The 25530-nt window shown below is 44.3% G+C and overlaps 1 protein-coding gene across 1 annotated transcript in view; it reads left to right on the forward strand.

Moving 5' to 3' along the window:
• Positions 1-25530, forward strand: part of VPS35 (VPS35 retromer complex component) — a 361777-nt gene that overhangs the window by 97799 nt on the left and 238448 nt on the right. The window contains exon 3 of the mRNA XM_069216632.1: positions 600-696. Coding sequence (XP_069072733.1) covers positions 600-696 — 97 coding nt within the window. The remainder of the gene's footprint in view (positions 1-599; positions 697-25530) is intronic.

The following is a 25530-nucleotide window of genomic DNA, read 5'->3' on the forward strand; positions in this document are numbered from 1 at the left end:
TGCCTGACCCTGAAATCAGTAGTGTTCCTGATGTTGAACGTTCTATGTCAAAACAGTTTTTTGTACATTACTCCCAAGCTGTGCTCTATAAGTTTATGTAGCCTATGTGTTTTTACAAAGTTGCATTTTTTGAGGAAGGGCTGACCCCTTGGTCTAAAAGGATTATTTCCAATAAGGCTGCAGCTTGAGCACATATGTTGGAAATGAGAGACGGCCTCTCTATATGGTATGTACTGTTTAACTTGTGTTTCTTGATGCTGATAGTAAGGTCTGCCCCAACCTAACCTCCTGAAGCAGGTTTAGAAAGCACCATAAAAGAAAGGAATCCTTTAAGGGATTGATACCTGGTCACATCTACCGTTGGAGGGAGCTGCATTCGATATTGAGACCATAATCTCTATATAATGTACACATTTTTGGAGATCACGCGGCTACTTTCTTGCCTGTTAGTCTTGCTTCATAGTTAAAGCACAAGTCCTCTAGTTGTCTTAAATATGTTGTCGTGGTATAAGAATAAACGGCCATCTGTTGACAAAATTGGTTTCTGTAATTCTTTGAAAAAAAATACAAGTTTACACTATTTCTGTCTCTCTTAATAGGACAAAAATAAACTAATGGATGCTTTAAAACATGCTTCCAATATGCTTGGCGAACTGCGGACCTCCATGCTGTCTCCAAAGAGTTACTATGAGCTCTGTATCCTTTGATGATTATGAACATTATATTCTTTACGTTTAATTGATTATGTTGATCCGTTGTATATGTTGTATGCTTATCAAAATGTAGACGGTTGCGTGCTTCTTTCAATATAATTCTGAGATGTGTGAAGTTCACTGATGCACTCTGTGTGAGAGTTTCATATTTTGTGTACTGCACAGAATAAGGTTTGATGGAAACTCCAATTTTTCTTGCTGTATTGGCTTTTTGGTTGATGTTCTAAGTTCTATTGTTGTTGTCCTTCCCAGCGTGTTGGAAACTCGGCTGTTCTGCTGTACATGTTAAGTTCCAGCCTCTCCTCTCAGAGGTTGCATCTACACATTGTGAAGCAGCTATTGGCCATGTCATTACCCGTACTCACTGCTGAGGCTCACCAACGACTGGCTTCTGTTTCTGTTATCCCAACAAGGAATCATATTGTCAATTTTTCTTCTGTTATTTTTTTCTTCTTTTTAGGTTTATTCCAGTTTGTGACAAGAACACATTTTCTTGCAAAGTTATTGTGTACAAAAATTATTTATTACCTTAGACAATATGCCTTACTCTAGTCTCAACATCGCTCAAGCCATTTAATAACAAGTTAAAGCAATGCATCATGTGCCAAGGCCCGCTTCATCAATGAACTCCACCAGGTGGTGTGATTCTTGTTCTGCACTGCAGTTCAACTCTGGTTTCTCAAACTTCTTCATTCTAATAAAGATGAAAGCTTAGTGAAGAGGGTACCTGAAGTTACAATAGACTTCGTTTATTTTTTTCTAGTTAGATCTGCATTTTGACACCTGAGCTGTGAAACAAACCTATTGCTTACAATATGCGTAGAGTGTGCGTTTTGTTTGCACTTTTCAATCACTAGATTTCTTCTGCAAGCCTCTTTCAGCCTTTGGCTGAAGACTTTTTGATTGTCTCATCTTGACTTAGTTTTGTGAAGAAATTATCTCTCATCCAATGCTATTGATGCATTTTTATTAAAGACGAAAAACAAAATTTCCGAACTAAGCAGTAGTAACAATAGAAAATCAGAGCTGTACACAGGTATTTGGCATCAGAACAACTTAATCTTCATAGGAGGGGAGTATCAAATGTGACAAAGGGACGAAAACCTGAATCAAGAGTGGCATCTTGCATGAGTACTAGATAAGAGTGTGAAAGAAGATCAGAGGCTTGGGTGCAGTTAGTTTGTCATCAGTTTAGTTTTAAAGTACTGTTGGGACGGTGCAAGGCTTTTGTGAGATGGAAAGTCATTCCATATTTAAATTTGTTTTGCGCATGTCCCAGAATGTTTTGTTTGATGGCTGTCATTTCCATGCACCATAGATGCTCAAGGATTACTAGGATTGCCTTCTACATGTCCACTTGCAGTTGGCTCTTTCAAGTTATTGTGACATGTGGGTTGGTGAGGTTTACACGAATAGCTTTGTATGTTAGGTATGCTGTTTTGCAGAGAGAGTGCATCCCCAGTAAGAGAAATATGGTGAGAGGTTAATGAAAAGAGCAGAGTATGTCAAATTTTCTGGTGTCTGTGATTAATTTAGCAGCAGAGACAAGTGGTAAGGAAGTCAATAAATTAAGTCTTGTCAAGATAGAGTGGAGCGTCATCAGTGGAATAGCCGTAGACAGTGTTGTGTTTGGACAAAATTTGCTAAAAAGTTTCAACCTAATGATTAAAGAGTGGCAAGGGTGGCAAAAATGAAATGCTGCAATACCAAATTGACCACCACCTACCTTGCTGACATGGAGCCTCATATTCCTGTACATTGGCTCGGTTTGTTAGGTGGGTTTTAAACTAGTATTTTACTGTGTCTTTGATTCCTAGTCTATCACTTATAATGTGTAGAAGAATGTAATGGTCAGTGGTATCCAGAGATTGGCAAAATCTTGAAAGTTTCATAGGTGACCTTTAGCTTGCTCACTAACTGCAGGCCTGTGGTGTCTATAGATAGAGCATGCAATGTTATTTTTCTGAAGATGACAGACATGACCAATTTTTAAGTCCTCTAGTAAGATGCCCTCCTCTGGAGAAGTAATTGTAACACCCAAGGGAGAGAGAGCATATCCACGTGTTAGACAGGAGTGAAAAGGGTAGAATCAGAATAATAATAGTAAGGTTTTATAATGGTGATAGCAAGTTTAAGACTAACTCATGTTTGCCACCCATCATTTTTTTGTTTTTCTTAGTCACGGATAATTACTCAGGGCCACGTATGTTAACGATTGCCCTTTTTAGGTCTTGCCTACCAGACAGTGCAAGCTGTTTGTTTGTGAAAAGACTTATTGTGAAACTACAATGGGCAATGAGATTAGAACCCGCTCATTGCATACCATCGGTTGACTTCATTGGTCTCTCATGTGCTTGCTTTTTATTTGTTACCTTGTGTGACCTTTCTTTCCTCTTCTTTTGTTTGTCCTGCTTCTCAATCATGGCCTTCTTACTTGTAACCTTCCAGTCCTTAACTTTTCAGCTACTACTTTTTTATTTTTGGTTAAGCACTCCATGAGTTTGCTTGTGTTTTCCAGCTGTCTTCCTTGTGTATTTTCTGTCCCCCTCTGTGCTCCATGTTGCTCTCTCTGCCCCCTGAAGTGTTGTGCTCACCCTTGTGTGCTTCTGCGGAAAGTCTTGCTTTCTCGCTGGTGTGCTTCTCCCTTCGATTCCTTATTGCTCCCTCTCACTGGTACAGTTCTCTTCTTCCTCGCTTTCCAAGTTGCTCTTCCTCTGCCTCCTTGTTGCGTAGCCTCCCCCAGCCCTCTGTGTTGCTTCCCCTCCCTTCATTGTGTCACTCTACCTGTGCTCTCTGTGTTGCTTTCCCCCACCAGCTTTATTAAAAAAGCACTTAAGCTTTTTTTTGTTAACTGATCCAATTTTGTGTTATAAATAGAAAGGAAGCAAGTGGCCAGTGATTTTGCAGGTATCTGCCTGCAAAATGACTTGACTGGCTGTGTCATAAGTTTTTTTTTTTTTTTTTTTTTCTTCTTTTTCCTCTCCTCATTTGCCATGCTGCATAGCATTTCTAAAAAGCACTTGAAAAGCCAATAGGTCCAAAAGGCGAGACTTATTGGCTTTGCAAATGCTTACATTTTATTAGAGCCACTCATTTGTAATTAGTCCTCTCTCTTGGACAGAAAAATATTTAGTGGCAGGAGTATTAATGGAGTTCTCTAAATATTTATCTGAAACTCCCATAGTATCTAAAAGACCCACATGTATGTGGTGATGTTTTTTCCTATTGGACAATCCTACCCCTTTTTTTCAATTGAAAGAAAGGAAATGTCTCTCCTCTGGCTGTGGAGAATGAATGGGAAAGCAAATTCCCAGCCTTTTTCTGGCCTATTTGACTGGAAGTAAAGATTTGTTATTTTCTCTCCTTACCCTTGTCCATATTGTTTCTCTTCCTGTCGAATCATTGGGAACATTGTTTCTGGACATAGCTAGATAGAGGGTCTCTGTCTGATTGGTCTTTCCTAAAAACTCTGTTTAGGAGTACTTACTTTATAGAGATCTGGACCTTATTCAGTCCAGTGGAAGTATTCCTCATCTGTTTTACAAAGGCATCTAAAAGAATCAGCTCTTAGCTACCAGTCTGGCCTCTGCGTGTGCCTGGCTTAGGATCCATGGTAATCTGGGTCCTCCTAAAGAGATTATTTTCATTTATACTGCAGTTTATGTTGCTTGCTGAGAATTCAAATTGTGTATTATGTCCAGCCTGCCAAATCTTAGTGGCCAGTAATGCCCTCTTGTCATTTTCAAAATCTTTGCCAAAGGCCAATTATATTCACAAATTTATCCTGATATCTTCAATGACCTGTCTAAGCCAATTAATTGGATCTTTGACATACTTAATTCTGTATGTGTCAAATGTCATGTAATTTCCTTGAGCGAGGGTCACCTTGTTCTTAGTTGCCAGTTTTAAGCTTTCTTACCCTGAGCTTTCTACATTTTCTTTTTGAGGAGTTTATGCGCTGCCCTCAAGTGTAATTGTCCCCTCCAAGATCAGTACCCATTCTGATGACCACATATTGCAGAACTCATTGGAAGTTAAATCAAGTTTCTCCTTTTTCAGCTTACCATTCTGGCTGCTGGGGTCAATATACTTTCTATCCCACAGCAGACTCTTTTGCCTCAGCCTGATGGAGAGATCCTATCATGAGACGTCTGAATCCATGCCATGATCCTCCAAGAAGACCCTCAGTGCTTTGCATTCTCCTCACATTCTCCTTGCCATGATTCATTCTGAAAATGTTTTCCTGAGGTGGTTGCCCTCTTTGTGCTAGACTCCTAAGAGAATCTTCATTTTTGGGAAGAGTATCTGGGGGTGGGTAGGAGAATCTGATTTTGTAAGAGAGGCCATGCACTGTTCTTAAACCGGGCCAAGCAGTTCAGGGTTTCTTGGCATGTGAATTTACTGAGGGTTGTGCTGCATGAATATTACTTTGTGGGGGCCAGACTGAATGGCCACTTGAGCAGGGGCTGCTTAAGCATTACTAAATGCACACATGGATGTGAAAGAGACATCCATGGATGTCTGTATGGCTCCTAGCCCTATCATTTTATCTCACTGAGTTTTCTCAACAAACATTTTACATTTTACCCTTTACAGTGTAGATAAAGGGGTAGGGTTAGAAAGACATTAGCTGGGTTGGGAATGAGTTGTCTTGGGTGGATAATGTATGTTAATATTATATTAAAAGGGGTTTTGTAGAATGCATTATCTCAAGAAAGATCCGTCAGTGCTGACTGGATTGAAGCTGAAAAAGGTGGAAATTCACTGCTGTTGTAGAGATGTGTTTTCATTTATTTTTTTTCAAACAATAAGTGAGACTGTATGAATTTGACTCGATGTGTAAAGCATTCTGTAAAGTGGCGACAAAGACCAAGCGGCCTTGTCATCCAGTTTTTGATCATCAGTAGATAGGGGATAACTAGGTGTCGGTGGTTAGAAGTCCTCAAGGAGTGATGGAGAATATACCTCATCATTCATTGGGATAGAAACCTTACTGTAAATCAATTTCTGAGCCAAGAAGAAAACATAAAGAAATGCAGAAATTAATTGAAAGGCATTATACGTATATTGGAAGAGTTTTCTCCTTGCTAAATCAAGCAGCTACCATAATCAGTTGGGCAGGTTGATTCAGTATGGTTTAGAGATGGTGTAATAGGGAAGATGTCACCCCCAGGGAGAAAGAATTGCCATTATCCAAGATCAAGCTCATTATGGAGAGCATTATTAGGAGGCAATTCTCCTGAGAGGATATGAACAGTCTTTTGAATGCAGCTCAGCAGGAAAACAAAAAATGCCATTACAGATATAATTTGAGCTGGAAGTTGCAGAGTGCCTCTAACTGCACTACAGTGCGCTACTCTATTGTTGAAGAATTAAGATTTTGATACTATAGAATCCTCCGGCTGGAGCCCTGGGTTCCACAGGGGGACACTGTCCCAGTAAGCAGGATCTCTCTTTTTGAAACAGTTTCTATTCATTCAGTCGAAGACGTTACATAATCAATCCCACGGGGTGCGGTTATCTTCGGGCATCTGTCCAGCTTGAAAAGGATCTACATGTTGTCAACACAAGAAACAGCTGGAGGCCAAATGTAAGAATTATGTTGGATCGCTAGCAGTCTTTCGTGTGGAATAAGTAGGAAGACTCGGAGAAGCTTTGTTGAATTCTGCACGTGAAACTGGTATATTTGGAGAGAAAACCACCTATGGCTAGTCACATAACCTGAACCAGTTTAGCACTGATGTGTTCAGATCAGTTTCTCCCAGGTTAGTGATGAGGTTTTTATGGCTGACGATAACAAATGTGGTGGATAGATCCAACCAAATCAAAAGAGTCTGTGCTCCAGAAAAGGACAATCACAAGAAGAGGAATGCAAGCCATTGAATAAGAAGCAAGCAAATATGAGTGACAATAAGGCCAACCAGTAGTTCGCAATAGGCAGGATGTTGGCTCACTCTCCATTCCGAGTAGGTCTCTCACAACTAGACCGCTTGGGCTGTCTGGTAGGTGAGGCTGAAAAATAAATTACTTGATGTTCTGCCTTCAACCTGCCCACCAGCTGTGAAGGGAAGGATGGTGAGCAGTTAGCTCCTGGGCGCTGTAGACTGCTGCTTGCACCTGTTCATCTTCGATGTCCTTCAGAAAAAAAAATCTGCATAATGGCCACCATTTTTAAACAAACCCTTTTAAAGGCCAAAACACTTTATGGGCAGAATTATCAGTAAGTCTAATATTTCTCAATCTTTATTCAACAGGGTAAAAACTACAGCATCAGCATCTTTTTACTAACCATCTGTCACTTCTTCTATACATTTATGAGAGGAGCTGAGTTTTTTCTTTGTGCCCCAAAATTAAAAAGAAAAATTCTGAGCTGGTTGCGTCTTCTACACCTCCAGTTGTTGGAGCCTGTGCTCTTATTTCCCAGGCTTTCTTTCTCGCTACCCACTAGTTGCATTGCAGAAATAATGAACATTCTTAACATGCTAAAACCCACGGTTGTGCTCTTGGATTTATTGCATGACTTATTATATTTGTCTCTGATTTTGCCAATTTTATTGATGTATTAGTCCCAGTCATTTCGGGAGGAATTGATAGTTGCTGAACATAAAGATGTTTTATCATTCCATTGCAAAAAACAAAACAAACCCCCCCAAAAAAACTTGACCTTACCTTCAAGCATTTAACAAATCTTCTAGGCAAATAATGAAGAATATTAAACAATGCAGGTTCACGTTGACAATACCAGTTGCCTTTGTAGGTCCTAATCTGGATTTCGTCTTCTGTATGAAATAGAGAGTGTGTTAGGATTTAGAATGAAATGCTGAGATTGACTGATAAGGAAGTACATTGCCTCTTGGGCATGCTGGACCTATCCACTGGTTTTGATACCATAAGCCATCAAGTACTTCTCAATAGAAATGCTGTGGTGCCGAAATCTGGGCCTCCAAGGATTAGTTCACAGAGTGCAATTTTCTGCCAGCTCCAGCTGCACCAGGGTGTGAGGTTTCCCTGGTGCAGGGTACCGGTTTGTCCTTTTCAGCTCCTATATCGGCCCCCTCTTTAGGCTTTTTAGTGTATCTGATGTTAGAGTTCGGCCTTGTAGATTCTTCTCAAGTATACATCAGGGTAGAAGACAACCCCTTTGATGCTGATCTTCTCTGGAGCTTATAGCTAAGATCCAAAAATGAAAGGATAAGAGAAATCTGAAAAAGAAAAACAAAACGGAATTAATTTTTTCTTTTCTTTTTTTGCAGGATTCCTTTATTGCGATTTTAAAAACACAAAAAGGTGGTACAGCAAGCAAACTTCATGCATGTAAAACAAGGAGACTAACCATCGGTGGAAGCTGCCAGATGTTTACAGAGTCCCAGGATGATGAAAATAGCCCAAAAGGGATGTCTAAAAAAAAAAGCAAAAGTTCCAGCTGAAGCCTGGAACCAAGGTGTTGGGACCCATCCCACCCAGACATAGTGGGCTGGAATTGCACGGCACCCAGTGCAGAGGTCCTGGGGGAGGCGGGGGGCATAGTGGGCCATAGACCGGGGGGGGAGAGGCATGAGTTTCTGGGGGTGGTGGAAATCTGGGATGCACCCAGGGAGGTCAATGTCTATGGGAGAGAGGGGCAGTGGACAAGGGAGACACTATCTAAGCGAGGTAGGAGCTAGGCAAGGTGCATCTGGGATGTGTGGGACTCAATGGGGAGAGTGCCGGAATCCAAGTCAGGCAGAGTCATCAACAGAAAGGAAGGGACCTAAGATCACCTCAAAGGCGTCGAGGTTTTACATTGTGCGTTCGTGAGTGGCAAGCCTGTGGCGTTCTAAGCTCCATTCATTAGAAGTGTGAGCCGCTGGCTGCCACCTGTGCCAAAGGATGCAAAGCTTCTCAACTGCAGTGGCAGAGGCAATTCACCTGTGTTCTTGGGAAGTGAGGGCGGGGAGGTCCAAAACATCATGGAGCAAGAGTGGTGAGGGCATAGATGGGAACCAAAGCGGAGCAGTGAAGTGCAGCTGAGACCATATGGTCGTCCAGTAGGCTGCAAGAGACGGCCACGCACAGAGGACATGAAACAAATCACAGCAGTTGGTGTGGTCATGGGAACCAACTTAGCCTGCTTGAGTTTCGGTCACGGCCAGTACCAATCAGGCAGTTCTTTGAAGTACAGGAATTTGAGCTGGGATTCCTGGTGGACTTTGTCGTGCCCAATCAGGAGGGATGCACATGCCTCCAACAAACAGTCTATGCCAAGCATCTCCTGCCACAACAGCTGCGTCACATGGCTCAAGGGACCAGTATGCAGGGATTTAAGGAGGACCCTGTGGATGCCTGAGATCAGACCTCGGTAGCAGCCTAGGGAACGGAGGTATTGGAGAACAGGTGAGGTGTGGAGCTCCTTTGGCGCCTGCCCCAGAGCTGCTCTCAGGCAATATATCAGTTGGTGAAATCACCAATGGTCTAGGAGCGGGAGGCCGAATTCTGCACAGAGAGCCAGAAAGGTCTTGGGCAGAGCACCATCGTACATTTAGTCTACCGAGTGCAAACCCTTCATGCACCAGGACTCCCAAGAGAATGGGACACACCCAATGCGCAGGGCAGAATTGTGGCGCGACGGGGCCTTCACATGCAATAATGGAGGCATGCACATCAATCTGTCATCCAAGCCGCTGCTGTCAATGCCATGACTGGATTAGAGGATACCGAACCGAGGAGGGAGACAGTTATGGTGTCAGGAGCGGGGACAGGACACCAAGCAAGTGATGCTCCAGCATGTCCACAGATGGCGTCTTGAGGTAGGCTCAAATGTGGTACCACCTGCGAGAGCTAGAACTCCAGGTAATAAGACTGCATATGCGGCCATCGTAGTCCACCTGACCAGAGATATGCTGCACGGAACCTGGGTGTGCAGCCGCTCGAGATGTAACTGTGGATATCCATGTCAGTGGATGCAAGGAGGGTCCTTGGTATGCAAGGAGGAAGCGTCTTGAACAGGTAGTTGAAGCGAGGAGCGGTCATGGTCTGCACGCTGCCCTGCCCCAGAGGAAAAGATGCAGGAGGGACCACTTCTGGAAGTCCCACTTTGTGTGGTCCAGCAGTGGGACAAGATTATCCTCCACCATACGGGTGAATCCTCTGTTGGCCGTATGCACCAGATAGGTGAAGCTAGTCAAGATCCACTGTATCTGGTGGTCGCTCCCCCGGGTGCAGTAACCGTCACAAATCCACCAGAGCATGGTCCGACAACATGTCCCCAAAAAGTGCCTTTTCCCGTCTGTTGTGTGTATCATCCCGGCCTGTCCGATCTAGAATGGGGTCCGGAGCCAGGTTCCAAACACCACCCGACAGCACTGGTGTTTTGCTGAGGGAGAGCAGGAGTCGGGACAGCTGTGCAAAGAAACCAAAGTTGCTGGCGGTGGGGTCATAAATCGTTCCAGCATCAACAAGTTGGTCCTGTATCCGTGGCGCCCCCAGCACCCAACAGCCCCCCTTGTCCAACCAGGCCTTGAATACTGAGCAGGGCAAGGATTTCCACACATCTTAGAGCCATTGTGCAAAGGAGAGGCAGCACCAGAGTCAACCATTGGTCTGTTGTTGCTAAGGACTGTGCCCGCCCATTCTCGTTAGATCTTGGCTGATTTGTCATGTGACAAGAGGGTCTCCTGCAGTAGAACTATGTCCGCATGCTTGGAATGGAGGTATTGCAAGATCTTTTTGCGCTTGACGTAGTGGGACAGGCCTTTAACGTTCATGGAGATCAGGTTGAGTTGTGCGGGTGACATGCTGCAGTGACATTAGGGAGAGAATGGCCCCCGAGGCAAAGGATGAACCTCTGAGTGCTCTTAGCCCCCTTTTTGCAGGGACTGATGGAAGACACCCCAGATTTGCAGAGAGGGGCCGCAGAGCATTTGATTCCAGGTGACTAGGCATGGGAGTAGATGAACAGGTCAGGGAAGAGGCACAACTAGGGGAGAAACAAACCAAAACAGTGCCAGGATCAATAGTTGTCACTATTTGGAGCCGGGACCAGCACTGTGCCGCAGCACACACCGAGCCAAAGACACCCTCCCCGGTTTGCAGCACCATGCAAGAGATGGGGACAAGACTTGGAGGATGGTGGGCCCAACCCTCAGAGAAATCTGCATGGATCCTGAAGGGGGAGGCCAGCCATGGTGAGTAGGCCCATAGGAAAGCCACCCCGCAGCAGAAGGGCAGGAAGTCAAAGAGTGGGGGGGGGCAGGCAGGAGGAGCTCAAACCCAACCATCCATGAGAATGTGAGTGGGACCATCCTGAGGAATACTGTAAGAGAAAGAAAGTGGGAGGAAATAGGCTACAGCATCCCAGCTAGTGGGGTCTATGAGGGTGAGTGTGTGTCAGGGTCACGGGGAGCTTCAGCAGTAATGGATCACAGAGGGAGACATGGAGTGAATAGAGAAAAGGGATATAAGGGTGAGTTAGTAAAAGTAATTATCAGATCAAGTAACGGATATGCTCAAATCTCTCCATCGGCGGATGCCTCCCCCCGCTTCAACAGCAACCTGGACTTGTCTCTGTTCTTGTGGAGCACCTCCACAACTCGATGAAGATCCACTTAATCTGACTCTCTCCACTGCAAGCCCCCAGTGCAGATGTGGTGGGGCTAGTACTTTGGTTTCCTCAGGGGAGCTGTTCACATGAGGAGGGGGAGCTGCAGCACCGTCCACAGTTGTGTCCATGACAGGGTCACCGAAGGAGTAGAGAAACAGTTTGAGCTCTACTGGATCCATAAAAGCCCTCGTAGTACTGTTGATCGTTGGGTCCATCTGCTCAGGTTCCCATAAGGCCATATTGAATGCTGGGTAGTTGTAGGCGGAGTGCCAGAAAAGGCCAGTTTTTGGAGTTGGTGATGGCGGAGAGGGAAATGCAGTTGCTGTCGATAAGCAAGGGCATTTTGCAGAGATGAGCAGCAGAGAGAATAGCCCTTGTTTGCTGGTGGTGGAGAGCCCATGCAATGACAGGACATGGACAGTTGGGTAGCAGGGCCTGGTGGGAGTGAACCTGGCGCTCCGTTTGTAGTTCCAGGGGGTCTTGCAGCTGGAGATGTAGCAGGTCATGAAACAAATTTGTGAGGTAACCAATCATGTCGTCCTTCTCCGATACCTCAGGCACACTGTAGATCCGAAAATTAGCCCTCCTGCCCGATCCACCAAGTCCATCACCTAGTGAAGCAAGAAGTCATTGTCCCATCCCCAATATGGCAAGCTATTCTAACGACTGTCCACTTCGTCCAGCTGACGGTCCACCATGTCAAGGTGGGTGTGGAGGTAGGACACCTCCTGTCGGTCCAAATGAACTTCATCCCTGAGAGTTGTCACCTTTGCATCCAAGGCAGTGATGATAGAGCCAATGGTTGAAATTTCCTTGAGTAGTGCCTCTGTGCTAGCATCAGGTGCAGCTGAAGTAGATTGCACACCTCCTCAGAGAATAGGAGCCATTTTTGTCTACATCTGCATATTGCATGACTGACAGGCAGGGGAGTGCCATGCCAATCCTGCAGTCACGGTGCAGCTCCCGGAGCAGCAGGCAACGGAAGGAAAGGGGGCCCAGCCAGCAACCCTAGCGATGAACGACTACCCCAATGACACCTCTCCTTGACAGCCTTCATGATCCCTTTTAGACCAGTGAGGTGTGAAGCACACAGCCTGTCAGCTGGGCATGGGACTGGATGTCAGGTGCGGTAACAGGGCAGGGGAAACACTGCCCGGTCAGCGCAAAGTCCCAAAGGGTGACTCTCAAAACAGTAGCGGAATGTGGGGGCCACCAAGAAGTAGTCGGTGCTCAACAAGGGTGAACAAAAGGCAGCCGGACCCTCAGGGGAACCGGGGGAGAAGGGGCAGACTGTCCACGGCCACTGCAAGCCTTTACCTCCTCAGACCAGGTGACATTGCACGCTGGGGCCAGTTTCCAGTCCTCTGGTCAGATAGCCTGCACACTTGCCACTACTCCTAGAGGTAGGCAGGTCCATAATGCGCCTATGGCTCAGAGAGGTGTGCACCCTGCTGGCGCGGTCCGCCGGGAGTCAGGCAGGTGTTGGACGGCAGCAGAGAGAAGGCCGTGCCTGTCTGGGCCTCCCCCGGGTTACCAAAGAAGGCTGCTGCTGGACACAATAGGGTGTGATGGGCACAGTAGACACCTCACTCCCGGACCATCAGCTGGCGAATTCGGCAAGGAGGCCGCTGAAGGCCTCCGGAAAGATGGCACCAAGGGCCACGTTGCAGCTCCCAATTGCTCACAGCTCCCAAAGCCTGTATTGCCAAGCCTTGGTGTTGTCTGTGCCGGCCCCTCTGGCAGTGGCTGGTGAGGATATCTGGGCTCTTGCCACCCCCCCACTGTCACGCAAGAGGCTGCCGAGGGCATCTGCCTTGAGCGCAACGAAGGCCAATTCGCGGGACGAAGGTCCTGAGGTCTCTCCGCCCACGAATAGTGGTCCCAGAGCACATGGAGGCTGTAGGTCATTGGTCTGCAGCGCGGGGACTCACCAGAGCAGAGAAAGAGATGCTTAGTCAGTGCTGAGCAGAGCTGTATCATGGAGCAGCCATTTCCGTTGACTCCAAACTTCACATCCCCAGACTTCATTTTTTTTAATTGGGAAAGGTCCAGGAGACCCAAGAACCATAACCATTCCTAATCTCTTGAAGCAAACGTTTTGTGTAACGTTTGAGTTTTAATTCAGTTTTGATTGTGTAATAGTCAGAGGTGCTGTTGAGCCACAGAGGAGTTGGATCAGCGCGATCTGCTGCGCCTGGAGCGAGGGGTTGAGCTCTAGAAACTGAATTTTATTGAATCACCGAGAGGACGCAGCGGGGGTGGAGTCGCAGAGCTCACCGGACTGCACTGGAGCGCAGCAGCTGCCGCTGATTGCAGACCTCCGTGTGAGGGACCCCCAGAGACTATTTGGGGGCGACTTGGTCTCCCGGCCTTAATGGTCTTTGGCCCTGGCCCTGGCTGTGAACAGCCGGGGTGGTTTGCTGCGGCCGTGCGGTCGAGCTGCTGTAGTGCCTATTCCTGACCGTGCTGCAGGGACCAAGTACTTTCCGGTGAGCAGAGCAAACTCAAACTTGTCTGCGTGTCAGATGTGGAGAGCTGAGAGAACACCGCGAATGCTGTGAGACGCTGACACTACGTTCCCCCTGAGTAGGACCTGGAAATCATCCATCTGCTGACCTGGAAACCAGCTGCCTTGCGGACACGGACGGGGGAAGCTCCCTGAGCCTCCTCCCCCAGGCTGAAAGGAAGTACGACTGACTCACGCACATCCTGAAGATGATTTCCCTGCAAGGCAGGTTCCTGCAAGGATTGGGGCACAGAGGACACAGAGTATATGGCCTTGCATTTGTCGGGCTGAGGTGGAGGCACAGGCCAGTGTTGTTCTGTGCCAGGAAAGCGGTGGTCTCCTCTGCACTATGTGCTATGTGGGAGACTGAGCTGGAGTACGAAGGTGTGCGGTGATTGTAGCCACAATCCCTTCATGACTCCTGTAAGAATGTCATCAGCCCCGAAACCAAGGTGAGGAGCCAGTGGGGGGTCTGTGGAGTCGGGAATGTTTGGAGTCTTGGAGCCTTGGTGGAGTCCTGGTGGCGAGCGGCTGCAGTATCCTCTCTAAGTGGCTTGTTAAATAAGTGAAGTAAAGGGCTGAAGTGTGACCCGGTGTTTGGAGTGGTGATTAGTGACTGTGAAAGGAGCTGCGTCCTGGGAGCTGAGGTCTAAAACCAAGAAGCCCTGAAACAGTAGCGGTGGGATCTAAAGTTAGTGCGAAGCCCCTCAGAGGTCAGTTCTTGTGTAGGGGCCAGAGGCTCATAGTTTCAGCAGGCCCATTTGGGATAAAATAGGCTCCAGGAGTCTTTTCCGTCAGTCCGGGCAAGTTGGTGCTGAAGGGAAGCTATCATGTCTGCGCTGCCAGAGCAGCAAGGTGTTCACGTTATTCCCTCTGTGCCCTTTAGAGGGAGTAAACTTAACGATGACCATGAAGAAGTTACGTTCAGGTTGTTTGTTCCTAGGAAGATCATATTTAAAAACTAAATCCAACCCTCTACGGAGCAAGGTAAATCCTGCAGTCCTTCTGAAGAGGCAGAAGCAATTATTTTCCTTCTGGGGAAAAGAGAAAATCTCACCACAGGAAACAAATGGAGTAGCCCCCTCCAATATAATTTCTGACTTTGAGCCACCCAAGAGGGAGTCCTCAAGGGAGTTCTCAGTGGAATTACTTCAGGTGGAGGAAAGCCAGCAAAGAGGAGTTAAGGTCTTTGAACAGGATCACTCGGTGCCCTCTGCGGAGATAGCAGAAAATGTCCAGCATGATCGGTTTTCTCAGAGTTTGTCCGGGCCACAGCTCTGTTCCTCCCCTCCCTCTACACCAACCCGGTCAGTCAAATCATTTTTGTAAGCTGACATGGCACTAAAAAGCCCCCAGGAAAGTGGTGCCATTTTTTTCAACAGTGTCGGCAGCCTTTGGGCCTCCTGACTTTACGCTGCTGGATCTGGATTTAGATCTATACCAGAGACGTGGTTCCCAGTCTAACAATCCTTCTCCTCCTCCTGAGGATTCCAAATCTAAGTGCATACCACTGTCCACTGGCTTGCAGTTGTTTAATAGTACCCCTTCATTACATGATTCACTATACCCTCACTCCCATCTATCAGCGACGCCTGCTCTAGGCGTAAGTGGTATCCAGCTTATTCAACCTCCTGAATCTGAGGCTAGGCTCTCAGCCTCACTTTTAAACCTGGAAAACCTTCTTGCATCAATACTAAAGCTCCTGGAGAAACTTGTAGGGGACTCTGATTGCATTTTCGACTCAGTGACAGCAATTTTATTGGAATTGACTAAAGAAAAAAAGGGGGGCTTGATCTTACATTCTTCTTGGATCAATGCTGCTCCCTCGCAAGTATTTAAAGATCAGTGGTCTTCTAGTGTAACCCCTAGGGAGCCCTCACGGGTGTGCCTGAGTGAGGATGTGAGCATGCAAGCTGGTAAACCTCAGTGCAACGGCTCCAGCAAGGCAAAAACATTGCCAGATAGCCCTGTAGATTTCATTTGATTTATTTTTGATACTGCAATGTCGAAGTGCGAGCAATTAGTAAAGCCTAATCAGCCTACATCTAAGGTATTCCCAATCTTCGAAAAACCTTCCAACCAAATTAGTGATCCCTTGGAATCTCCTTCTTCTTTATCTATGGGAAATGGAGTTAAGAAGGGAGTTAAAAGTGGGAAAAGAACCAAACGATCGAGAAAACTAAATCAACGGATTAACAAGAAAGGCAGAAGGAAAGTTTTCTTTCCTGAGGTGCTAACGTCTCCTCAAATACGTTTGGAGCCACACACAAAGTCCTCTTATTTGTTCCCAAGGCCTAGTGTATCTAGCAAGGAATCTGGAAGGGAGCATAAAATTGACTTCTTACCAACTCCAGCGTTGAATCCAATAGCTACGCCTTTCTTGCTTCCTAGGCTGGTGGATGACCCTAATGACATCAATGTTTCTCCAGTTAGGGAAGGAGCTCCTTTATTAGGTCATAACGCGGATACTCATATTGTAGACTTGCTTTCTATCTTTGATGCAGACTTAAACATAAACAGATCCACTCTCCTAAGATGCTTCTCAGATTCCAGCTCACCTAAACATATTTGAAGCCATGACAATGATCTAGTTTCTCTATTGCCGACTAATGCAGGATTTAAGGCTAGGATCACCTTCCGCTCTATGCGCTCGTCGAGCCTGGTCCTTTCACATGCAGATTTTTTGCAGTGTTGTGGGATTGATGTTATCCCTTGTTTGTTTTACACTGTTTCTCATGGGGATAAGGTAGTGAATCAGGACCATAATAGCCTTTTACCTCCTGACCAATATAAATGTATTGATCATACAGTGTTTAGATCTAGAATATTTCTACAGGCTCTTAAAGTTTCCCTAATTGGGAACGATAGGCAAGTTCTACTGCAAGAATTACGATCTTCACCCAAACAAGTAGCCACTAATGCAGAGGATGACTGGGGTTGGCTTCAGGGTGCCCTCTCTCAAGAGCAGGGACCCAAGCACCAGTCCCAATCCTCCTCCTAGCAGAGGTTTAAAAATGATCTCCTAGAATGCAGCAGGGGTAACATTCATTAGGGAAAAACAATGCTACCTTAGCTTGTTAAAAACGGATTTAATTTGCCTTCAGGAAACTTGGTCAGATAAGGACCTACTATGGGATGATTATTTTGTAGTTGATTGTAAGGCCTCGTCATCTCAAAGGGGGCATGCTAAAGGAGGGGTAGCCTGCCTATTGTCTGATACACTTGAATGCGATTATACCTGTTATAAAGACCATAGCAATTACTTTATGGCTCTAACCATCCAATTGCATAACAATGTGCAAGGCTCCACACCACTGTTAATAATTAATGTTTATGTTCCTCCTGAGGCAGCCTATGACTCTTTGTTACTGAGGGTTTTTGCCTATCTTGAGGATGTGTTAGACAGAAAGTCTCCCCCATTTATAGCACTAGTGGGAGACTTAAATTGCAAAATTTCCAACTATGCCCTATGCCAAATGTGCGAAGCAGAGAGAGAATCAGCGCTTCGAATTCCAGCCTACCTTTTCCCCCCTCAATAAAAACCAACAAAAGATGGAAACTTCTCCTTAGCCTTCTTAAGAAAAATGACTGTATTATTGTCAATGGTAGGCCTTCCTCTAATTCTCCAGCCTCTTTTACACATTTATACCCGGGGTGAAGGGCAATCTTAGATTATTTGGTGTGTGGTTATTCTTCCTACTGTCTATTGGAAGATTTTAGGATTATAAACACGTCCTATAGTGACCATAATTTGCTTTATGTTACATTAGAAATACATATTCCATCTATAGAGTCTTGGATGTTTTGGTGGGCTATCTCAGAGATCAGCGTTTTGATAAAAAGACAGGGAGGACACAGTGGAATTTTAAAAGGGCAGCAGGCGTATGAGCGATGCAAGTACCTGTGGTTGCTGACCTGATTAGATGGAATAGGGTGGAATTGCAAAAAATTTCCAAATTTATGAAGCCGCTGCTTGTAAATACCACTTCTGGAAAGTTAAAAAACGCCCAGAAATCGATCCCCTGCACACTACTTGATTTAAATAGAGAAATAAATAATTTGGTCAGATCCCAGTGTTTAGCTTATTCTGGGGAAAGGAAAGCCAGCATCGCCCTGTTAAAAAGGAGAAAGAGACGCTTGAAGGTCCGCCTCAAAAAAGAAGTTGGGGACAGGCTCTGGATTCAGCTCCGGTAGGGTGCTTTTGGGCATTGGTGGATGAAGGTTGCGGGTCTAAAGTCCGTCCATCACCTGTTGCTATCGCTGAAACCCGTTGGTCTGAATTCATCACCCTCTTGTATGCTTCAAATGAGGTTGAACCGTTCAGAACCCCAGATTGTAAGAGGACGCACTCTCTTATTCCTCCCTCAGAAAAAGAGATAGATCTTGCTATTCGTTCTATGCGTTCCTCTGCCACAATGGGACCTAATGACGATGTCACGTCGGTAATAAAACAAGACAGCAGCTCTTGGAGTACGATCTTATATGTGGTCTTCAGAAGATGTTATCTCTCCAGTAGTATTTCACCCCCTTGGGTTGGTAGCATGGTTGTGCCCTTATTTAAAAAGGGTGACCGGAATTGTCCTGCGAACTACCAGCAGATTGCCCTTTTGGATGTAGTGGGTAAAATTTTCACTAAATGTCTGCTTTCCAGACTCGCGTCCTGAGCAGAGGAGAATAATATCATCCCCTTGGAACAATCTGGTTTTAGGCGTAAACATAGTACCCTGGATATCATCGCTGTGTTACAAGTTATCTCAGAAACATATGTAAAACTGAGAGGCGGGGTGGTATATGCAGCCTCATTGATTTTTCCACGACCTTTGACAAGGTGGACATAGATCTATTATGGGCAAAGTTGGTCAGTATAGGGATGTCTCTACCCCTTTTAGAGCTATTAATAGCTCTCCATTACAATACCTGGTGTAGAATACTTTTAGGGGGCAATAAAGGGTTATCCCTTAAGATACCAACTTTGAATGGGCTAAAGCAAGGCTGCCTATTGGCGCCCTTGCTTTTTTCCCTATACATTTCAGACCTCCCCTCCTCCCTGTCCCAGGGTAAGGGATTTCCATGCAATTAGGTGGGTACCCAATATTTTGCCTGTTATATGCTGATGACATCATAATTTGTTATCTAACTCCTAAAGGCCTATAGAATCGTCTTCAGCTTTTGTCAAAATACTCAGAATCTCATTTCTTGAAGATCAACGTCTCAAAAAGCAAGGTTCTCTGCTTTCTGGGGAAAAAAAGAAGCCTTTTCCCGACTTCCATTGGTCATTGGGAAAGCAAAAACTAGAAATGGTGAAAACGTAACCCTTTTTAGGGAAAATAGTCAACGGGAATCTTAGTGACGTCGCTCACATTGCCTCCAATAAATCGAAGGCTGACTGTCAGGCAAGAGGCCTAAGGGCCGTAAATACAGCTACAGGGAGAAGACATTTTTCATACCTCTTATCAGTATATCGAGCCAAAATTCCTGCATCCCTTTTGTATGAGGTGGAATTTATTAATATTCCTAAATGGGAGTTCATGAATCAGTCAGAAAGAAAAATTCTTATTAAACTCATGTCTGTGAATACAGTTGTTTCAGTGGCGGCCGTAAGGCTAGATATGGGGCTTCGAAGTGTTGTTCAAGGATTAGCAGGGGTTATTCGTTTAGCCCCTTCACTAATAAGGAGTGAAGAGAACACTATAAGATCTATTTTAAAGAAAGAACTCTTCCCAGAAAAAGAGTCAGGCCTTATACTCCTTATATAAGAATCTTTCTTATGCTCTTGGAAGGTTGAAGCTGGATCAAAGTCTGGTATGGAAACTATCTCCATTGCATTTAAAAGTTAATTTGAAGCAGGCAACGTGAGCATTGAGTTTCCGTCTTGATCTTGAGAGTTGCAAAAAAAAAAGTTATTTTAAGAGTTTAGCAAACACTTGTAATATCGAAAACACAACCTTATATTACATGGAGTTAGGCGTTTCTGGATGCACATCGCCAGGGCTTGCTCCCTTTGAATACTTTACTGGCGAAATGGCACGGTACAGCTAAAGAGTGTCATTTCTGCTCAGATGAATCTCAAGATCTAATCGTATTATTTGTCTGCCCATCCCTTGCTTTATTCTGGTGTAAATGGCTAAAACCAGTTTGCCTTCAGCTTTCTTTGTTGTCCGTGTCTGAGTTCCTCCGAACCTTGTAAGACCCACCTAATGAATTATTTTGTTTTAGTATTTTTAACTTTTTCTAATGTTTTTTTATATTTATTTAAATTATATATGTTGTAAAGCAAATTAATTGATTTACAAGTAAATAGGTACTTAATGTTATAAGAGACAAAATAATTAGGTGGTTCCAGTATAATAATAGACCTTACTATACCCAGGTCCCATATGGGATAGGGCAATAATATTTATTATACGCCCACACAAGTATTTTTTTTAGAAGTCGAACAAGGTAATTAATTGACTAATGTCTTAATTAGATTGTAACTACATGATTTACGCAAGGCTTGGGAAGCAAAGTATTTCAGTAAGAAGCTTTCAAGGAAGAATGGGGCTCGGCCTACGAATATCCCATTTTATGCACACGTTTATATTTGTAGTATTGCGGGTTGATAGGTATTGTTTTAGTCCATTGGCGTTTATATTTATTGTATTCCACAGCTTTGTGTATACTAGTTTTTTATCGATATCCTGGCACCTGGCCCTTATAGGTTACATACGGTTGGTAATGAGCTTAAATAGTTGAATGTTTTGTACTTATTCTAATTGCACTGAAGTGCGCATTTGCACTATTTTATTTTTTTGTACTTTGATAAGAGTAAAGTAGTTAATAACTGTAAGCTTGGAAAAGTTAGGTTGAGCATTTTTATATAACCTTTTATTGTATAAATTTCGAATGTGTCCAACTAGATTCTAGATGCAAAGAGTGGTTGAGACAAAAATGTATTGCTGTTATGTTTATCCGTATGTGGATCTCAATCGAGTTCCAAAACATAAATAAAATTGATTTGAATTGATTGTGTAATGACTTTCATATGCAGGCAGACAAGATGGTGGGAAGCTGTTTTTTGATCAGTTAAGAAAGTTAAAACCTTTTCTCCCTTACTCTTTGTTAAGCACAATGTTATTGTTGCAGGGACATTATTTAACTCCAGGCGTATTTCATCTGTTTCGATGCCAAACCAGTGGCAGCATCACCATCTTATTTGTAAAGAGCTCAAAAATGCTGTGGGCCTTAGGCAAAGGGATCATGTCCCTCTGGCAAGGAAAGTTTTTGAATTAGCTTCCAGAGATGATAAGATCAGCTACAAATTAGTCTGCCAGAGATTGAGATGCTTTCATCAGCTGGGTGGATCCTCTGTAAATGTAAGACCATATGTTCCTTATACAGCCACAACCTTGTTCTCTTTATGCTACCAAGGTCTGAACTGAAATCTAGGGGCGGAAGTGGTTTCCCAGTGGCAAGTCTCTTATTCTTTAGAAGTCTCTCCCCTGATGCTTCGACCTTCATCCTCTATTCAGAGCTTTAAGGCAGCTCTGAAACTTTAACTTTTTAAGACCCCTTTTGAAACCGGTTCCTCGAGACCACACTGAGGTGGACAGCAATTCATGAATGTCATCATCCATTCGTTGATTCTGGTATTTTACCAGTCTCTTTCACTGCTCTATATGCCTTCACTCCCTACATGGAGCCGTGCTCTTCAGTGGGCAGTGGGTGGACAGCAACTCTATGGGAGCCACGAATGCACCTGGGATCCCCCTCTTTGCAGCCAGTCTCTCCAGACAAGTGGATGACCGGGAAGACAGCAGTTGGTAGGGGCAGAGCGCCACCCATGGTCCTGTGCCACATTGTGGTCTGCAGAGATGCGAGACTAGTGAGATCAAGGCAGGGATGGAGCATAGTCATGTGCCTTTCTCCAATTCGGCCGGATCTTTGGAGACCTAGCCGAGGCTGGTGAAAATCAGTGAAGCAATATTTGCCTTGGTGACGTAAAAACAACTTTTATTTAGCCCCTGTTGTGACGTCATTGCTGTGAATAACTGATGAAGAATCCAGTATCCTGCTATAACTTCCTATAGAAGCAGTACGTAAGACGTGTGCTTGTTCTGTCCTTATCCTAAACGTACTTAAATATTCAATGAATTGCCACGGTAAGAATATTCTCCCACACTTGGGTGGACACTAGTAGTGCCAGGGCACTTCCGATTTGTTCCAAATTTAACACAATCACACCCAAATTCATTTCTGTTCGACCATGTGCTTTTTCCTTTCTTTCACTTTTGTAATTTTTTTCTTATACACATATATTCGAAGAAAATAGTTTTCTTTATGATGTAGGTTTTCCACCATAAACCAGTCAAATGTTAATTCAATCTGAAGAAGTGAGTACACAAATACTTTCATTAAGTAGGTAACGTCATTTACTGAATTACATAATGGCCCACACTAGTTGTTTGTAACAATAACTCCCCCCACCCGAATTTCGCACCATTGTTTCTTCCAATACGTACATCTTGACTTTAGATGCTAATAATCTTAACCCCCGTCACAGTGAGACCCCTCGTTAGACAGCTGCATTTCTCTTTAGATGATTCAGATTCTGGTTAAATATTTGAAATAGCCTTTAACGCACTTAGTACCACTAACGGGGCGGTAAAAATATAGGGTTTTAAAATGAAGCCGCCTTTATAAATCACCGCCAGTGCACACCGTTTGTTTAGAATTTCGCATTAGTTAATTTTTACACTAACATGCAGTTGTAGAAAGCTGTGAAGTTGCCTTTTTCGCAGTTATGAAATTGCTATGTTTCCATAATCTCTGCATGTTCTCACTTTTCTCCTTGTTAGGCTAATAGGTAACACAGCCTCCTTCCATTTTAATAGTTCTGGGTGTCATTATATGGAAGTAGAAATGAGAACATAATCACTTGTCGAGAGCTGCCAATGTTTTTGTTTTTGTTTAAAAGTCCTGGGAATGTAAATGTTTGCCATTAGCAGCCTTTAACGTTGAGCTCTACCTCTGTGCCGGACGTGAGTTACAATACAATCCTCTGCTTTTTCATTAATGCCAATGTGAGCACAGGCACTTCTGATTTTACCTTCACAGTTGGGGCTCATTAAATCCCACTGCTAGGAATTAGCACAACCTTAGAACTGAAAGGACTGTAGAAAAAGGTTTTTGTTCACAATTTATTGAATGCTTGTAGCAGTTTCAATACATATTATTTTGCCATCTCTCAAACACCTAGTTTAGCCTGTCTTGCTTCTGTGAACATTAGACTTATTTTTAGTATGTGAATCTGTGGCCTAGTGTCTGAGGAGATGATGGTTAGCATGTGCTTTCTCCGATGGTTCCTCAGCGACCGTGAATCATGGTTCTAAAATCGACTAATGGAATGTTTTTTGGTTGCTTTACTCCTCTCTTTTTTTTTTTTTTTTTAACTGTTAGAGATATTTTCGCCCTAGCCATACCATCAGCTCTTGTGGGTTTAACGATGGATACGCAAAGGAACTCCTTTTGCTCATTAAATCAATTAAGAGCCAGCAGTGCATGGAGGGGCGGGACAGGGCCGGGCCACAGGAGGGGGAGTGAAGTGCACTAAGTGTGCTTGTGTGTTTGGCCGGCCACTAGGTGTGCATGTGTGTTTGGCTGGCTCTCTTAGGCCAGCCAAACACACATGCACTTTTAGGTTCTCCAACTGGCTGTTTTGAACATCCGGGCTGGAGAAACTGCACAGACTCATGTTCACTGTCTGAGCAGCAGCAGTCCAAGCCGCTCAGACCAACCCTGACGCTGCTTTTATGCTAGATTTAGCATGAGAGCAGCACCAGGATGGCTCGGGAGCCTGTGCTGGTGTCCCAGTGAATGCTGGGACACCATCAGGAGCAGAGGAGCGAGGTGGCAGGAGGTGGTGGGAACGGCAGTGCAACCTCCCCCCCCCCCCCCATTATCTTTGTCTACTCCTGAACAGGCAGCAAATACAGTAGGAGTCAAGATTGATGTTTAATGACAGATTAGTTTTAATCAACTCCTTATGGGGATACGACTACATAGTGCTCTGCCCACGTACTGACACTTTGGTGAAAAAATGGGACTTGCGTTCAGTGCCTTGTATGTGTAAAATAATTCCCTTCAATTTAGCACGATTCATCAGTGGATTTGTTTCCTTGGAGGGATGTCCGTGTAATGCGTGTCCAAATAGTTATTGCTTTAATATGAAAATGGGTCTCGTTGTGTTTCTCATTTTAGGTCAGTTCAGCATTGTTGTGAGGGTGTACTTTACCAGTTTGTGCACATTTGCCACTACTAGCTTTGACTTACTTAGTTGCAGGGCAGACATATTCCATTGAATAGTATTGATAAATACTCTTAGGGACTTGAACAATTCCCATTCACAAACCAGAGATATGCACGCTGACTAGTTTGTGAATGTGAATTATATTAGCAATGTGACCTATTGACTAATAGATCTCATCACAAATTATCCATTTTTAAAAAGTCACAAAACGGCCTGCCTATGTAGAAAATTATTTTGGCTGGTGACAATTTACGATCCCATGTGTTTGGCCCCGAATGTAGGGATAGTGGTCTGCAAGGGTCAGCAGACCACCATCCATGTTCTTTCCCAAATGAGAAACTATGGTCCCGATGTAAAACGTCTTTTTACGATCGTAAAAGGTGAAAATCGCTGTTGTGACTGCAAGAAGGACAGTTTCAGTCTATCCCTATTTTGCGAGTCGGTACGCAGTTACCTACTCGCAATTAGGAAGGGGCGTCCCAAGGGCTTTCCTTCTTAATTGCGAGTCGCAGTGGTGTGTCTGATTGTTTTGTGACTGTGAATGCAGTTGCAAAACAATCGCAGTTAACACCAATTTTAAATTGATGTTAATCCATCCGCAAACTGGAAGTGGTCCCCAATGGACTCCTTCACCTTTGTGAATTCATGTGAAAAAATGAAAAGAGAACTTTTTATTTTTCAAATGCATTCCCGTTTTCCTTTAAGGAAAGTGGGCTGCATTTAGGGGGGGAAAAAAACTGCTTTATTAAAAAGCAGTCACAGACATGGTGGCCTGCTGAGCCCAGCAGGCCACCATTCCTGTGAGTGCAGCCATTCCCAGTCGGGTCGCAAATTGCGACCTACCTAATGAATAGTTAATTTGATATGAGACAGTTAATTTGCAACCCCACTGGGAATCACTGAAAGTGTCGGAGATACATTTGTTAATTTCATTTTGTGAGTCTCTAATTGCAATTCGCAATAAATCACAATTGGAGACTCGCAAAATTAAACGGTCGTACATCTGGCCCTTTGTGTTTTTCAAAAGTAGCCTGTTCCCATGTAATCAGCAGGTATTGCTTCTGTTAAAAATAAATAAGTAAAACAACTCACTTTGTTTGTGAACAAGAGAGTCTTGCAAGCGAGAAGCATGCGTTAGCACATGCACTGACAAGCTCAACCCTAATCAGGGCCTAAGTAAATTCTAAAAAGCCCTTTGGTGATCGAAACACGATGTGATTTTGAGAAATGCAGGGTTTGCAACTGCAAAAGGGCTTTGTACACCAGATCCTATATTCCTGCAATATTTATGGATTGGGATAAAAAAAAAACACTGTTGGAATCTCCTGATTAGGAAAAGGATCCAATAAAAAAAGTGAAAATGGTTAAGTTTATGTTTTCTATCAAACCAGTCTTTCTCTCTACTTGGTTATTATTTGAACAACCTTTTATAAGTAGTTCTCCA

The sequence above is a fragment of the Pleurodeles waltl genome, chromosome 12 (assembly GCF_031143425.1).
Source record: "Pleurodeles waltl isolate 20211129_DDA chromosome 12, aPleWal1.hap1.20221129, whole genome shotgun sequence".
In the NCBI taxonomy this organism is placed as follows: domain Eukaryota; kingdom Metazoa; phylum Chordata; class Amphibia; order Caudata; family Salamandridae; genus Pleurodeles; species Pleurodeles waltl.